The sequence below is a fragment of the Charadrius vociferus genome, unplaced genomic scaffold (assembly GCF_000708025.1).
Source record: "Charadrius vociferus isolate BGI_N301 unplaced genomic scaffold, ASM70802v2 scaffold325, whole genome shotgun sequence".
In the NCBI taxonomy this organism is placed as follows: Eukaryota; Metazoa; Chordata; class Aves; order Charadriiformes; family Charadriidae; genus Charadrius; species Charadrius vociferus.
The window spans coordinates 4,711,530-4,728,872 of record NW_009648526.1 but is presented as its reverse complement, the minus strand read 5'-3'; the positions used below and the strand labels follow the sequence as shown (position 1 = coordinate 4,728,872).

The window sequence follows — 17,343 nt, the reverse complement described above, 5'->3', positions numbered from 1 at the left end:
TAGCTCTGAAAATGTCTCTTGGCTTATCGCTACAGCATCTGCCATAGAAATAAAAGAATATTCAAAGAGCTGAGAGATTCAAATTGATGTGTGTTTAATCATTTAATTTCCATGGAACGTTTGCAACTTACCTTGGGAATCAGTCAAGACATCTCTCTCCAGTACTTTGAGAGAAATCAGCAATAAATGAACAAGATCCTCCAGTTTATCAAAATCCCTACCGACTTCAGTGGTAGTACCATACACAACCCTGGTGGATCTTCCACTACTTCCTTTGCCAAAAATCAAAGATGAGTTGTTTTTCTGTGGAAAACAATACTTGAAAAGTAGTACAGAGTACACGCACATTGGCAGGAACAAAGCTGTAGATTGCAGTAGAACCTCCATGCCTTTACGGAACCTCTTTGCTGCATAACATCTCACTAAACATACGAGGACAGCATGAAACTTTTCAGCACGAAGAGACCATGATACCAGGGCAGCGTATGGCTGGTGCGGGTGTGTATTACCAGTTAGCAAAGTCTGCCGTCCTTCCTCTTGCGGTGTCCGATAGGTACTTACAGCTGTTACTACAGTTGTGATACAACTGTGATTACCTGATGCCTTTAATCCCGTCAGTCTGTAAAATCCCTCTCAGCACTCCTTGTAGAAAGAACTTAAATACACTAGCCATGAGAGAACCTGCTGCACCAAACTCTTGACTGGCATTTAAACATCAGGTAAGAAAGTCCAAGTTTTGTGTTCAGAGGATCATACTCAAATGAGGAGAAAATATGTATGAAATGACACTCCCATGGGGAAGGAAGACAGAAGAAAAATCTAAGTTCAGTTAATATCTGAACAGCAGAATGAATTTTCAGAGAAGTCTGGGCTGCTTCTTTTTTAAGGGCTGTAATTGGAGTAGTGTTTAGGTGTCTTGTTAAGCTGTATGATGTTGCATCCTGTCATCGTCATTTAAAAAAAAAAAAAAAAACACAAAAAAAGCAAAGACAGCAAAGCAGCTTGTTGGAACCAGAGAACTTTGAACTAGAAACTACGGTAACATTCACATCTATAGAAACCAGGACAATAAATGCACTTACGGCACAGGGAGGGACAGATTGGGCCTTATGGATTATTTTAAACTAGTAACAATTCTGTTAATTTCTGTGTAAATCAATTGACAGATTCACATGAAGACTATGCCAGCTGCCATGTTCAGGCTTCTAACGGGGCAAGAGACACCTCTGTACATCTAGCATGCGACTCTTGCAGCAAAATAACTACACGATTCCATCAAAGCTGAAGCCCTCATAGCTGAAGAGAATTTTGTATTTTGTATGAATGAAAGGCTTTGAAGCTGACCTGAGGACTCCGAAACAAGGAACAGACAGGTGTCTCTGCCTTTTCTCTCCTTCCTTTTTATTTCTTTGCCAAAAAGTGATGAGAAGGATGGTCAAGGACAATAATCACTGACAAAAATCTTTGTAAAACATTTAAGTATTTTGCAACATCTTCTAAACACTTTTCTCATAAAACTTACAACGTATTTATTTGTAACCTTTTTGTGGAGTGATGTATGTCTGTCTGTCTTGTTTGATAACACGGTGAATGTGAATATTTGATGAATGAGACTGCAGGAAATGGCAAAGAGAAGCAATTAGAGAAAGTTGTGGTTGCCTCAAGTTAAAAAAAAAATCCCAGTCCCATAAAGTGATCCAATACCGATGGCTTTGCGTAAGTTTAAAACTGGTGCCAAATAGCTGGTATTTCAGTGGAAAGGAATGTGTGCAGTTAAAACTTTCAGATACTAATGTAAAGAAAACCACTGTAGTACTTGGTATTGTTATGACAAGTGTAACCTGTTTGGCAAGGTGTGAACATAAACATGTAACAAGTGTTTCATATGCTAAATAAAGAATAATTGCCACAAGATTAAAATCAAAATATTTATTTAGATACATATTTATTTTTAATGCTTGTGATTTTTATGATTTAACAGAGTTTTCATGGATAACTTATTGCACAGGTTGTGTAATGTATGTGTTGGGCTGGGGTTTTTTTTCTTTAATTTTTGCATATTACCTTTTTGTTTATATTGGCTCAAAATGGGAAAGCCATGCTTACCTGTTTCTGTCTTTTATAAAGCATCCTTATTCCTAAGGCAATGTGTTCTGAATGTAAATTGTTTTGACAAATAACCTAGCACCATCAGCAGTAATAGAATGTGTCTAGATAAAAAAAACTAGTAGTAAAGCTGTATTCCTTATGATAAATGTTAATTGGTGTAACTTTTCATCTAGATTTTTTTTTTTTGGCCAAGGCCTTGAAGAAAATACACTGTGACTTAAGAAGCCTTACCATGCAGTAACTAAAGAGCTTTAGATGACTGTACTTCAAGGAGTAGTGTGTTGCATGCAACTGACCTTAGGAAAGAATTAAGCCACTATCACTAATAAATCTGAAGTAATAAAGGAAGCTTGCTTATTTTGTTTGTTGTGTAAGTTTACGTAATAAAAAAATCCAAGTAGAAGATCATTTAATTCTTCATCTAAGTGCAGTTGCAGAGGTCACAGATTATATTTTTAAAAATAATTCATCTCTTGAATTAGGAATTTGTGTATCGATTATTACCTTGAGAGTAGACGCTTTCAATTAGCATACCTTGTTGCCACTGGATGTCACTGTAATTTCACATCAATATAGAAGCATGCTATAATTAAAAATACATTAAAATGGATGATTCTGTAAAACTTAAACTACCCATCTTCAGCTACATTCCTTTGTGACCTTTTCACAGGATGTCTGCCCAGCTCAGAGTGACACAAATGAAACCAGTATATGATTAAACCTCAAATGGAAACTAACGCTACTGGCAAGCACTGCTGCAAAAAAATTAAAACTCTGAAACGTCAACCTGTGGTAGGTTCTTTATAAGAACCTTTGTTTAAGGCCTTTCCAATTTCCTCAGAGAGCCAGGATGAAGCTCGCACTGGAAGACCTTGCTGGCAGACCTGTGTTTATGCTGGTAATCAAATTAGCGTCAATGATACTTACTTTTTGATTTTTTTATTTTTTTTAAGAGCAATGTTAAATAAGTCATAAATGCAGCAGAACTGCAAGGACATGTTTTAGTAATACAATCGTCAAAACTACTAATTGCGGTAACAATTCTCTTGGAAAAAATGTTCAAGGCTCTGCTAGATAAAAATTCATCTAACTTCCTATCAGTTGGCGTTTGTAAAACGTTTGTGCGATATGCTTTTTGGAAATGCAGAATTTCAAAGACTTCCTCCCTGATGTGTCTTTTGGTCACAATTCGCAGAGTACTTAAATGTCAGTTTTCAATAGCATACACTACTCCGTTACCTCATTCGCAATCAGAACAAAGCAAAAGGCGGCACACTGCAGCCTTTACTATAATTGAAAAGAGCAAGGTATTGGGGGGAGGGGCGCGCAGCTGGAACAGGACAGCTCAGTTAGCCGGGCAGGAAAGACACTGGAAAAACGGATTAGAAGCGGCACTGTATGTGCATATGAATCGCCTTTACATTTCTATCCAAATCAGTTGTTGAAAAAGGAAAGTCCAGAAATACTTTTTTATTAAAACACTGATCATAGTTACAACACTTTGAGGTACATTAAATAAATACAACTTTTAAGTTGTACAGCCAGTCTCTGGCGGTTTTGCAATGGTTTTTAGGAAATGCTAGGCAGCATCAGTAGCATTTCTGTAAGTACAGTGAAATAAATGCATTTCTGGTTGGGTAAACATTTGTTATAACTTTACTAGTAAATCGGTTAAAATTTTGCAAAAATCAGGGCTTAAATTTACATTCAGAAAAACAGGTGTTCTCCTCCTGCTGTTGGAAAAAAGTGGAACTCCAAAGGAAGACACTGTCTCCTTTTTACGTCATCCACTACTTGTATTTCTCCCAGTCCTGGTTTCTTCCTTAGTTCTCTTTGCTGGAATCACATACCTGCAAATATTATCAAAGGATGGTTTCCCGGCAAACTCCAATTAAACTGTGAGGCCTGTCCCGCTCTAAACTGCGAGTGATACGGGACCTACGTAAGAAGGCAACGGGAGAGCTCAGAGCACCACAGCTCTGAAGATGAAGATCTTCTTGAAGTCGCTTTCTAGAGGTATTCACATTCTGCTGGGAACTTGTAATTACCTGTTTAAAAGGGCAGAAATCGAGAAGGAAAAACGGGGAAAACAGGGTAAGAAATGTTTTCCTTTAAAAGGTTCAGTCCCTGAGTATCATTTCATCAAGTTATCTTATGCAGAACTCTCCCAGAGGAGCCGCGTGTTCATGCAGCCATCCAGAAGCCTCCCGCGCCCCCCAGAAGGCACCGTCAGGCCTGAGAGGCATCAGGCCTCATCTGTCTGCACGGTGGGCTCAGATCCACACAGGCACAAACAAGTATTTGTTTCTCTCTGTACAAATGAAAAGGAAACCTGTGGAAAAGGCAGCAGCTCTGCCTTATAATCAACAAATACAAGCGTGGAGCAAATTAAACTCATCTGTTTCTGTTAGCAGAAAGAGATGGCCTCACTAGCTTTGCTGAGGGTAGAAGAGAACTAAAGCCTTGCAAGCCTGCTAAACATTCTGGTGTTAATAGAACTGTCAAGCTACTTCACAAATCTCAATTATACAACTATTTTACCAAAAATTCTGTGACTTTTAAGTAGATTGCTGGGATGCCCGGGACTTTCACTAATTAACTTTCACATATTGTTTTCTGCCTGAAAAAAACCCCAACCTACTAAAATTATTTCTTTGATGTGAAAAAAACCTATGTCTCCCTGGATCTAAGAAGACCGCACAGGATAAATATTGGGCCATTGGTTTCTGGTTTTACAACCTACATAAACAATCAATTTTTTCGTACCATTTTGTTTTGTGAGAAACAATGGTTTTTTTCATTTAAAGAAAATTCGTTTCAACTTTCTAGCCTTGAGGATTTAATGACCTATAAATTTTGTCAAGCAATCAAAATGTTAAAATTTAATTCCATGCTGCCACTCTGTTAAATATGTCACGATAGCGCTACCCATGTGACTACAGAGGTAACTGATACGCTGCAAGTTCTTTGTTCTACTTCACTTAGCAAAACCAATCTCGCAGCAAGCTTTATTAAATGCTCTGTGTTTCCTGCTACACATCACTCTCTCGCATGCTGTTTAAGTGTTACTACGTCCTGTTTTAATACTTAGCCATTTTCCCTCCTTTAAGGCTCAGCAGCCTAATCCACAGGAGTTAGAGTATCTCAGAACGGGGGAACAGCCCCCAGATGTGATGCTTCCCTGTCTGTCCTGCTCCGTGGAAACCCGACAGGCAACCTGAGCGGGGCCAGTCAGTGCTAAGAGCATTCTGCTTTCCAAACCTGACAACAGGAAAGGAACTTCATTTCTATAGCTATCATTCTGGTAACAGTACTAGCAAGAGGTGATTCATCACCTTTTTTTCCCCGCAAAAAAAGGTTTATTATTAAACGTGCATTAGATAATAAAAGCTACTGCCACTACTAATTCCCTTGTTTTACAAGAGTCCTTCCAAGCCTTGTGTCTGTTTGATTCTCACTCAAGGTGAGAAGACGCATTATTCCTTCACTTGGAAAAGCACAATTTCTCAATTCTTTTTCTTAAAAATAGCTCGGGTCATTATCATTCTTTTAGCCAGGAGTATGGGTAACTGCACTCTTCTGTTTTGATAGATCGTGGCCCTGCTCGTGTATCTACCCGTTCTTTTCAGCTAGTAGCTTATGCTGTACAAATACTTTTGCCTGAAAAAACAGCAGATCCAGGTCAGTTCTGTGTATCTCCATATATAAACACAAATTTATGTATGGAACAGTCACAGGTGCAGAAGGACCTGGGAAATAAGAAAGGTTGATTATCAATGTGTAAATATCAGTTCCCTAAAGATCTCCTAGGATATTATGGGGTCCAGCAGAAGAATTTTAAATGCATTTCTGAGTGCTTCAGTGTAAAATGCATTACTCCCAATATATATTAATTATTTCTTCGTAAAGCCATGTTACTATAAAAGATCTTTTGTAGGAGTTGTCTGGAGTACTTAAAACTGTGAAAACATTTCAATAAGGTACGTGTCTGTTACAGTTGAACAGATCTTTAGAACTTAAATGGCCTACCTGGTCTATAATATTGGCACTGAAGATGGCTTCTTCCATGTGTCTCTCATCAGACTTTATTACTGATCGTATGCTGTTCACTACGTGACGTACTTCGGGAGGGAGATTACAGTTTGAGTGTTCCAAAAATTTTGCCACCAAAATTTTTGTGTCTTTGTAGGCCTTAAGGTCCACTAAAGAGTGTGGTCGCTCTTTTGAGACTGTGTGCCAAGCCTTTGGCTTTAGGCATAGATCAGTCTTCCTTGTATCCCTCTGTTTTCCAGTTGGTAGGAAACTGCTTAAAGAATGCTGACAAGCAGAGGCAGCCATATGAGAACCAGAAACAGGAACTAAAAAAGGGGGGGAAGAATATCTTTAAAGTAAGAAGTTAAAAAAAAGAGGAAAAAAAATAAAGAAAAAAAAAGGGCAAAACAAATATTGTCGCAAATGTTTTCACTTTGACATAAAATGTCTGGGTTTTTTCTGAACAGTAACAAAAACATGCAATTAAGGAAATATTGCAAAATGGTATTTAACCAGGGGTCAAGAGGAAGATGCTTTCCCATGACCAAGAAGGACTGCATTTAGGATGAGTGAGTGGGTAATTAAAGTGCTTCATAAATCACAAACATTTTTGTTACCTCTACTTTCAGTGACTTCAGTTGACATTAATGATAAGGGGAAACAGCAGCTACTCAGCGGTACCTATGGAACTCGTAGTGTTTTAGGCCCAGCCCCACCCTTACCCTCTCCCCCAGCTTTAAGGACAAAGTTCCCCATATTTCTAGGCCTCAAAATTAATAAGCAGTGAATAATACAAGAGAGATTAGTAAGAAACACAGAGAAAGTGAAAATGCTGAACTAAAACAGAGGACTTCATTCACAGCATTTATTTTCACTCAGAGGCTGGTGCCATCAGCACTGTACATCATACGTGTATGCTGTTAGTAAGTGATTTTTCTGCCCCAAATTTTCTACAGCTTCTTTCTCTATCAGAAGCTTTTAATTGCTTTTAAAACAAAAGAAGAAAACCCCTACGATCCTGCTAAAGAAAACTGATGCTCACCTGTTTCTAATGTAGCTGGGGATAATCCTGCATCTTGACACTGGCTACATATAGGAGTCCAGGCATAATTATCACCTTTAACCAAAGAGAGACAGACAGTAAGAGCACAATCAACCCCAGCCAGCCTTTGCCCAAAGCAAGGAAAAATACATTGACATCTTTTATTATCTCCTTTACAGAATGAGACTACTCAGAAGAAATACTATTTTCAAGATGTCCATTCATAAAGAGAAGCTACTATACACAGAAATGTCCTATAAGCTGTTAAATAAATACAAATACAAATCTAGTTCCTACTGGATGGTTTCCTCTCTGTTATACAGCTATCAAATCCTAAATATTCCAGGCCTAAGCACGGAAGCTAGGGAAGGCTCCCTGCTAGGGGCAGACCTCAGACCTTCCTGTATTTCCTTGGCAGACAGTTTATCTTAGAAAATGGGAAAACCAAAAAAGATGGATCCCTCTCATTTCTAAAAACCCAGCATTTTATTCAATATTTCTGCCTCCTTTTTTTTTAGATTCTCATTCTTTGCAGGACAAATTTCATCACCACTGATGAAATTAATGGGTAGGTGTCCATTATGGTTACTGATGATCCGGTCAATACCACGTTGTTACAAAGCATTTACAACCAACTCTGGACACAGTTGCCTTCTAATGACGAGTTTCTGGGATGCCAGTGCAAGGATCGATGAGGATAAGGTCACACCATACCGTAATTACCACTGCAGTCTTTTTGATTTCAAGCTTGTGACAGTCAAGATGGAATAAACCCTCACATTTATGCTAAGGCTGTTCACATCTGTTTCCAAGACTGAAAACCGTTTTGAGCTTCTAGGTAGATTAGAAGAGGTTTTCTTCCATATCTTCAGGGAAAGTTTATAATGAAAAGCTGGTACAATCTTCTCTGGTAGAGTGAATAATTAAATGAAGGAAAACAAACATAAGGTGCTACAAACATAGAAAAACTGTAAGAAGTTAAGAGAGACAGCTTCTATTCTGTCTTTAATTTGCTTTATTATGCTGAAGTACTGCAACACATGAATCATGACATGCTTATTAAGAGGAGACGCTTCAGAGGTTGTCTTCCCACCCATTATTATACTGCTTAATGTACTCGTGGCACAGTCAAAACTACACCACTAGACATTATCCTGAATTATCTGGCACACGGACACTACAATAATCACGCAGGCACTTAATTGGTATAGCCACATAGTCTATCATATCTGATTATAAATTAAGTTTATTGTAACAAACATCAGTGCTAGAAGTCGAATTTGCCATGTTTTGCTATGATAAACAGTCAGAAAAACGTGCAAGCTACTTGTATATAAGCAATTCCTTGTAAGAAGGAACTATTTCTTACAGAGATTATACATGAATGCACCATACTTACCTTGTCCAGGGACTACACAGCGACTATAAAGGCTATAAAGGCACCTATTTAACTAAACTTTCATCTATAATTTCTCTGTTAGGAATGACAGACGTTTCAAAACAAACAAACAAGCTCACTTTCGGCATTAAAGGATTAATGGGAGAATTATTGACTGTACATACCATAAAGACTCCATCATGTCAAGATGTGCTTGAAGCACATGAATTGTGTTTTATTGACCTAAGAGCCCAGAGGTTTATACCAGTGTTAAAATTCCCAGATTAGTAATTTATTAGATCTTAGTGCTGTTGTGTCACATGTGCAACATCCCTGTGTCAAATAATTCATGTTCCAAACTGTGTGCAGTGCAATCACAGTAGCATTCAAGACCCATCTAACAAAACTCTGTGCAGTAAATTTCAAGGTTATGCTTCTAAATCTCTTCACATTGACTTGTACAGGGAAGTTAGTCAGAAGATAAATTAATATTTTTTCTTAAAGTAGAAAGACTGGGTCCTAAGACAAACCAAACGTTCCCTTACCAATCCGGTCACTGTATTTTCCCATTTGTGAACATGCCTGAAGCTCCCTCACCCCTCAGTTCTACAAAATGCGCAGTATGTCTCTTACATGAGTTGTTAGTATTAATGGTATGTAGTTACAGCTCTGTCTTTCATATGGTCAGTCTGTTTGACCAGTTCCTCTGCTCCAGGATGATTTTAATGTTACTGAGAAAAAAAAACAAATGCTTTTTCTTCTGGATTGGTTAGTTGGAGCTCAGTCAGGTCCCTTTATCTTTGCCTGTTGTTCAACACTGTGGATGTATTTTAAAATTCTGCAGTGAATAGCAATAGCCAGTCATGAAAAATCTAGCTCAAATACCTTTTTAAAGTTATAAAGACTATAAACAGCTTGTGTGTCACAGCTTAGGAAAAACAAGCTTGGGGGCTGCTACAACAGCTGGTACGTGTTATTAGAATGGTGCTGCTTCTAACCTATGTATGATTTCCAAATAAAGTTCAACAAAAAGTAGAGGAAGTGGAAGTGATGTGAAGTTGTGAAAACCTTCACAGAGTAAACTTTTGCAAACTGTAGTTTGCCAAACGTATAAATGAAAGAAATATGCACATCTAGACTCAAGTGCGTCTCTTGAAGGCTTCATTTTAAGGAGTCTTCTGTAGGCAGCAAAAGAAAGGCAAACTAGGTCAGGACAAACACATTCCCGCTGAGTTACTTCTCTTGCTCCCCCCTCTGCTGTGTGGATACCGGTCTCTCTAGAACCATCTCTGCTCCTTTATTACAATCTTTGCTAAGTCCAGTTACATCTCGGTAATGTTCAACTCGTGTCCCTCAACTCAGGTAGGGCTAAGAACTTGGAAGTTAGTCAAAATAATTCCCATCATGCCACTTCTCCAGAAAAGATGATGGATGTATTTAGGTCATGTTAAAAATGAAGGCAGAGCATCTGTTCTACCAGGTGTCCCAGCAGTCAGCTAGAACCCGTAGATACCGCTGCCTACAGTACTCTCTCAAACACTACTCAAAGAGCATATGGAGCACAATATGGAAAACTTGCAGAGCGTGATCCAGAAGAGAGAGGGCTGTTCTTCCTGTCTTTGGCACAGTAGAAAGGATTCAGAAATTCCCACTTACTGTCTGCACAGCAGCATCATAGCACCTATAACCTAGCAGAGTAAATTTCATAAAATAAATGCAGACGTCTAAACTAAAGATTCACTTTTCCTAGACAGGATGCTGAGCCTAGATTTCTAAAGGTAAAAGACATTCAATTATTGAGCTAAGTATGAGGTCTCTGAAATTCATAGAAACCGAATAATGATGCAAAAAGTGTAACAGAACCAACACATCCTCCTCCTAAATGAAACCACTTATTTCAGCATTCTGTCTGCTTTTCTTTTGAGCTAGTCACAGGACTCTTCCTTAGATCCCTTAGAAAGCCCAGTGAACACAGCTGTAACAGCACAATCTGTGACATCTTACAAAGCTTCTAAATCTTTACTTTCAAAATACTTCTCCGGGTTACCTCTTTGAATCTCTCTAAACAGCTTACATCCTTTTGTAAAAACTGCACTTTTCCAATGGTTTAGACAGTTCTGCTGTTATTTGATTGAGCCATTCTCTGAATCAAACATTTCTTTTCCACTAACAAGCAGTTTTTTATGAAGAAACACCGTTCAGCTAACAACGTCTCCTCTCTTCTTCCTTACTTGTCTAAAAGGAGATTCATAGCACAAGATGCTTATCCATGGCAGTCAAAAGCTTATCATCTTGTCACGTGCCTCATCTTTCATTTCTTTGTCCTTTAAAACTTTTCACCATATGCTCCAACCTGCCACTACACAGTCACACTGACTGCCTCTGACACGCACCAATACTGTCAACGTCACTGTCACCCGCTGTATTACAAGCATGACAGCTCAGTTAAACATTTCCTAAATAGACCCCTGCTACCACTCAACTTCTTAGTTCAGCTTCTCAATATAATAGTAAGAGGGAAATGAAAGCATCTACTCAAGAGATGGTTTTCTGAACACTGCAGAAAGGCTGGTACAATTTAGAAAAGCCAAAATTAATTTCCCTCTGTCACTTTTCCCATTTCCATTCTTCTTAAAAATTTTCAAATCTAGAAAATGCACATGGAACTAAAGCCTTGACATAAAAGTCAACCCTCACTGGAACGTTTCATATAATTTCCAGCAGCACCAATTGGTGCATAAATCACATACCACTCATTTGTTCCAAGCTCCATCAGCCTTGTGGTACTACACCTACCTTCTGTATAAGACGAACACGATACAGGGTCACTAGTTGATCGGACTATATTTGAAATTCGGTGTTTTGTCATGTGATGCTGCTGGACAGCACTCTCCTGGCCGCTCGTGTATGATGAAGTATTTGCGGGCCCAAAAGAGGGAGAGGTCTGGGAAGGGACAGGAGGCTGGCTGAAGTCCACACAGCAGATTTTCTTTTGCTTCAAAGGCGGTGTGGCATTGCTGTCTTGAGCAGAATGCTGCAGTTCTCTTTCCAAGGGGCTAAAATTCTCGGAGGAACAGTCCAAGGACCTGCTGTGGGCACAGTTCTTTTCCTGTCCTTGAGACCTGTCTGTAGAGGCTCGGCTGTGGGAACTGTCGTCCTCATCAGGAAAACCCTCTGAGCAAGTTCTGTGGAACCTCCAGCGGGTGCTGCAATCCAGAGTGCCGCAGCTCTGGTCCATAGCCCCTTTGGGGGTTGTACAGTAGGGAGAAAGATCTGCAGAATGGAGAGATCCTTGAACTTCCAGCGAACAAAGATCTTCAGAGGAGTAGCTACGGTCTGGGACATCAACAGCCTCAGATACCATCAAAGAAGTGCTCTCAACAGAAACTGCAAAACAAGAGATTCACAGAAAAAGAAAGACTTCTTGCCCCTTTCCCATTTCCCCACAACCCTGTTTTCAATGTACTGATTCAAATTTAGTGATTGGCAAGTACATCAATGATTACTCAAAAGCCTTCAGAACACAGAATGCCAAAGCGAAAAAGACTGAAGTAATTTACTTGTTTCTAGCGTCCTTCAGCACAGACAATTTGTGCTGCTCTCGAGTATTTTCTTCAAGTAATAAGCACGCTTGAGTGCCGATACCACAGTATTATCTGTGACATTTGGACAGGAACAGCTCTTTCACTACTCGTTTCTCTAGTGAACAGTGAGAGATGGCCGGTGCTAGAAAAAGTAAAACTTTACACAAATGCTGAAAAAGCACAGCTCTGAACACTTTTAAATCTATCGCTACTGTCAACATTAGCTCTGCACCTAACACTTTGTAATCCATCATGATTTCCCTTAAGCATGTATCTAAGTTCGTTACAAATGAGAATTCACCATCACATAACATCTCTGGCACACAAAACATGTGACATGCACACTTCAGATAGACACTAAACATTCTTCGCAAGGTTGCATCATCTTTGAAGCACTTTGTATTAAAAATTGAGATTGTTATCACTTCCTCTGTCACAGCTACAAATATACGTTATGGATGAAAATGGCCTCTTGTATGAAAATAAGTATTTGGCTCTGCATTATTCCCAAAGTCATGACAAAAATAGGGAAAATAAAACCAGATAATTCAGTCTTCAGGCTCCAATAATATAGACAACGCTTTTCCATATCAGACTGGAATCCCTTAAAGTCCTACACCTAAAATCAAAATATGTACAAAATACAAACCACATAATTCTATTCGGTTCAGTAGCCTCTGATGCCCTTTTTTTGCATAACACCTGTTGCAAACCATATTGGTGCGACAAATGTACTTTAACTGTTTTGTTTAGGAATAGAAAAATAAGATCTTTTAGTGAATTATGAAATGTTTGTTAGGTGCTCTCACGTTTTGGGGTCTAGGAAGCAGAAAGCTTTCTACAGTATACGGAAATTAACTATCAAAATGAAAATCAAATACTCATGAGGTTGGATTTTATGAAGGACATTTTTCTTCTTACATAAAATGAATGACAACAACTATTTACTTTTGGGGGTTCCAGGAAATAAGTTTGTAGCACTTACAAGGCAATCATAACATTATAACAACATAATAATCAATCATGGAAATACATCTATACATGTACATTATGCCAAAAATGCACAATATGCACTGTTCATTATGTGTTAACTGTAAAGCTGCAGTGTTTTATTGGATTGTTTATACAGTTGATTCTTTGCTACATACTTCCTTAATTCAAGCTTTGAAATACCTATAAAGTTTGTATGGATAAATGAAAGCATCCAGTTTGTGCCTGTCTTCAGAGCACAGATCTTCACTGTCCAAACTCTGTCTCATTTGATTAGGTTTAATTGATAACTAGAGTGTGGTTGGTTATACCATTTGCTACCTTGACTCAAGGGCCTTAAACTGTATTTTGACAGCTTCTTACTATTCTACTCTTCCACTGGCATGGTTTTTCTGGTTCTACAGACAGCAGGAGGAAGGGCCTGAAGCAGATGAGAAGAAATCACTGCTCAGAAGACATGGGATGGTGACACCTGACTGATTTTACATGAAGAAATCATGCCCGAGGACCTTCCTAGCTCCCTTTCATGTGTGCAACGTAATGTCAAAACGCTGGCTTGAGAGCTGGAGTGCTGCTTGCAATAGTCAAAACTCTAGCACTGGCCTTAAAATGTAGGCTTTCCTATGTGGACGTGAAGTCCGTATGTACTTAGGAACTTTAGGAACACAGCCCTTGTTAACAGCAGCACTTAAATACCAGTGACCTTCAGTTGTCACACTCCATTGCAGTTGTCAAACACCAGGGTTTAAAAAAAAATAAAATAAAATTTAGCAGTAGTTAAAGGTGACCACTGGTGGTGGCTCTGGAAACTGAAATCCTACTTCAGAGAACAGATACCCTGTGTGTGTAGGAAGAGACGCTCCCCACTAACCTGTCAGGCTGTCAGCCCCGCTCTGGACCCCAGGCCAGAGAGAACTGTTTCTGGTTCTTGGATCACTCTGCCCCCACCTCTCTGCCCATAAGTACTAACTGAGAGCACCTGCCACTCTATTCATTAATACGATATGAATATGATGTGGAAAAAGTATTTAATGGAAGCTTTACTAAAGCACTTATTTCGTACAAACTGCTCAACATCGGATGCACTGAGGCTGTAGTGTTTAAAAAGCTTTCCATATCAACAGACATGGTAAGGAGGCCTATTCTAGTAACTTTTAAACTTTAAACAGGTTCTGTGCTGCTACTCATCTACTTGCACTCACAATATCTCTGCTTTGGGCAGCAAAGCTTCCTAATTCAGGCTTCTGGAAGCCATCCAGGAAATGACGACATGAAGAAGGCACGTGGACTATCAGGAAGGCACCCGTGGTTGCTGACACTGAGAAACAAACTGCCCACTATGTGCATGACTCTTCAAAGACAAATGACAGTTGCCTTATCTGCCTCAGAGGGCTATCCAGAGCAGACTTTGTTGAGCAAAACTCTGCTCTGCATTTCCAACCACATCAGTTTGACTGTGAAAAGGTTCTTCTTGCCCTGAACAATCTGAAAGCAAATCCTTCTTTCTCCATTGGGAAGGGCAGAAGAGAGGGGCAGGGAAAAGTCCACTCAGAAACCCTACTACATCTTTCTCAAGTAGACAAAGACAACGCCGTGATCACCTTGTGTGCTGAAGTCCAGGGCCATGTTCCTCTCACCCAAGCTTGACTCAGATACTTGCTGATCAGTACCAGTGACCTAAATGAAAATTGTTTAATGAAACAGCACATTAATCTGCAATTTACCAAAACAATAGTATAGCACTGACGATCTTAAGGACGCACCTGAGAATGTGTAGTAACTATCGTATAAGCTACTACTCCAATTGAAAGCCATTTAAAGATAGAGTATTTTACAATGTCTTTGGGTCAGGAACAAATGGAGGGCAAAGGAATGCACTTAAAGCCATTTTTCCAGAATCTCCAAGCTAAATTCATCTTGAATTCACAAGCCAGCTGGGGCTGCAGGCCCACATACAAAACTTAATCTCTGCGATGCTTAAAACTAATGGGGTTATTACAAGCAATCTCTTTCTACGGTCTGCATTTTTCCATATTATGCTTTTTTCCCCACCACGTTTTCTCACCCTAAAATAGGATAGAGAACAACAGAAACAATAAAACCAAGCATTTGCTGAGATGTTAACACCTAATGTATTTTTAAGCCCTATAGCATCATTGCCACCCAAGGTGGCCGATGCGGGGTGCTCTCCAGCCTCAGAGATTGCCGAAGGGAGACACTACCAGGACTCACCATTTTTCCGAAAGGATGGACCTAAGCGGGTAACTTCCCTTTGCTTTTGAGAATCATGAGAATAAAACAGAGAATCAGTCCTGCTGGAAAGACTTGATCCATAACACCTGAAATTTGTGATTTTTTTTTCTACTGATTTTAATAGACTTTGTATTGGACCTTGTTGCCAATGTCATTACATTTTTAGCAGTTCTTTGGGATCACAACGATTGAAAAAATTGTTCCAATAAATAGATGGTAACAATAAATTAGAAAAACATAAAAAGAAAAGTTGAAGGGAACGAGATAGATACCATCTGTAGCAGAAAGCATCATACCTGCTTCAGTCTGTAGGGCCACAATTAACTAGTAAAAGCTTATGTTTGGTGACAGAGTCTAAAAATAACCATCAGTCACCTCTGTGAAAACCTTTTTCTCAAGAGTTTAATTTGTATCTGGCCTTCTAAAAAATTGAACATGATGCTATTCCTCTGAAGCTATTAAGGAAAGAGCTTCCAGTGCACATGCTAGTGTAGATTAATGCCCCCATATAGATATGCATAACTTACTGTGCTCACTAATATTTTTTTATCTATCCATCCATAGCTTACTATGATCAAGTGATCAGGAAACTTTTTCTGATACAAATTTGTTTTTCAAAAGTGATTTTAAGTCTAAGGGTTAGCGTATTTTTAAACAATTTGCTGGGAAATGTCTTAAAGGATCTTTCTTTATTGAAACAGAATATCACACATCTGTGGTAAAAAAATAATTAATGGTGTCACTCTAAGTTGCAGACCATTCCTGGGAACCAACTGTGGAACTGCTGGGAACTAACTGAGACAGTAAGAAGCGTTCTCAAATGCTCTTTGTTGCTGAAGAAAATTCAATCAGACATTTTGGAAGAAATAATATAATGTTTTAAGGGTGTTCGTTTCTTTTTAAAAATCTAGGGGTTCTTTTTAAATCTAGGTGGTTTCATAATTCTTAATAATTGACAGGAAAACATCTGCTGAATATTTGCGCTGAAACATTTCTTGACCTGCATTCTCCCAGTCACCTGGCAGCTGTAGTGACATGGTCTAGCACCTATCAAATGAGTTACGTGCACGGCTGAGGTTTTTGGCAAACCTGTACTAGTGACAAGGAACCATCTGTAGCTTTGATCTAGTAAATTCAAAGTAATAACAATGCCATTACACAGCATATAAAGCAAACTTAAGGCTTGTGAAAAAAGCTGGCTTAGCAATTCTTGAAATCAAAATATTGCACCTTTCTCAAAAAACCCACTGTTTTACAGGCCGAAGAAATACATTCATTGTATTTGCATACCTGAGTTTCCTATTACACAAACCCTTCTAGATTACAACATTTCAATCTTCGTATCCTTTTCTTTTCATTCTCTGCTTAGTTTGCCACAGGGAACAATTATAGCATCAACCGAATTTTTTCACCTGGGAATAAGACAACTAAGCTCATTTAACACAAGCCACAGAGCAGCTATCAGTACTCTGCTTTGACACCTTGTTGGATCAGAGCTCGCATAGAACACACCATGGACCCAAGGTCTATTCCAACGTGGGCAGGAGACAAACTATTTCACCTTGTGGTTAGGTGTTGATATTGAGAGTCCTTCAGCCCACCGAGGTTAGGGAGTCCTGTTTTACTCAGGGAAACTACAGAGAGGAACTGTTCTCAGCCCTCTCCTCCATGCAATGAGATCTGTATCAGTCCTTCCCATCCTTCGGAAATTAGAGGGACACAAAAGCTCAGCCACCACACATCACATCCCTTCTCAGGTTCTGCCTCAATCTCAGAGGCTCCTACATAGGCTGAACCCCCCAGTGACACACCTAAAGACATGGGGCTGCATAAAGAAAATAACATTCTCAGAGGTGACTCTTTACTATGTGAATCAAAGGACACAGCCTCTCAGCTTAACTTCTAGATCCTTGCTTATATACTGCAGACTATATTATATTATAGTTTTCTCTAAT

The 17,343-nt window shown here is 39.1% G+C and overlaps 2 protein-coding genes across 3 annotated transcripts in view; one reads left to right on the top strand and one right to left on the bottom strand.

The window, feature by feature from the left end:
* APBA2 (amyloid beta (A4) precursor protein-binding, family A, member 2) overlaps nucleotides 1-2,457 on the top strand; it is a 45,931-nt gene extending 43,474 nt beyond the window's left edge. For both annotated transcript variants that reach the window (XM_009885756.1, XM_009885755.1), the window contains one exon: nucleotides 1,167-2,457. In XM_009885756.1, coding sequence (XP_009884058.1) covers nucleotides 1,167-1,238 — 72 coding nt within the window. In that variant the 3' untranslated portion in view covers nucleotides 1,239-2,457. The remainder of the gene's footprint in view (nucleotides 1-1,166) is intronic.
* Nucleotides 2,458-3,656: 1,199 nt separating this feature from the next.
* The window catches only part of FAM189A1 (family with sequence similarity 189, member A1), an 83,962-nt gene continuing 70,275 nt past the window's right edge, over nucleotides 3,657-17,343 (bottom strand). The window contains exons 7-11 of the mRNA XM_009885754.1: nucleotides 14,737-14,812; nucleotides 11,358-11,948; nucleotides 7,184-7,258; nucleotides 6,139-6,467; nucleotides 3,657-4,157 (exon numbers count right to left, since the gene is read on the bottom strand). Coding sequence (XP_009884056.1) covers nucleotides 3,972-4,157; nucleotides 6,139-6,467; nucleotides 7,184-7,258; nucleotides 11,358-11,948; nucleotides 14,737-14,812 — 1,257 coding nt within the window. The 3' untranslated portion in view covers nucleotides 3,657-3,971. The remainder of the gene's footprint in view (nucleotides 4,158-6,138; nucleotides 6,468-7,183; nucleotides 7,259-11,357; nucleotides 11,949-14,736; nucleotides 14,813-17,343) is intronic.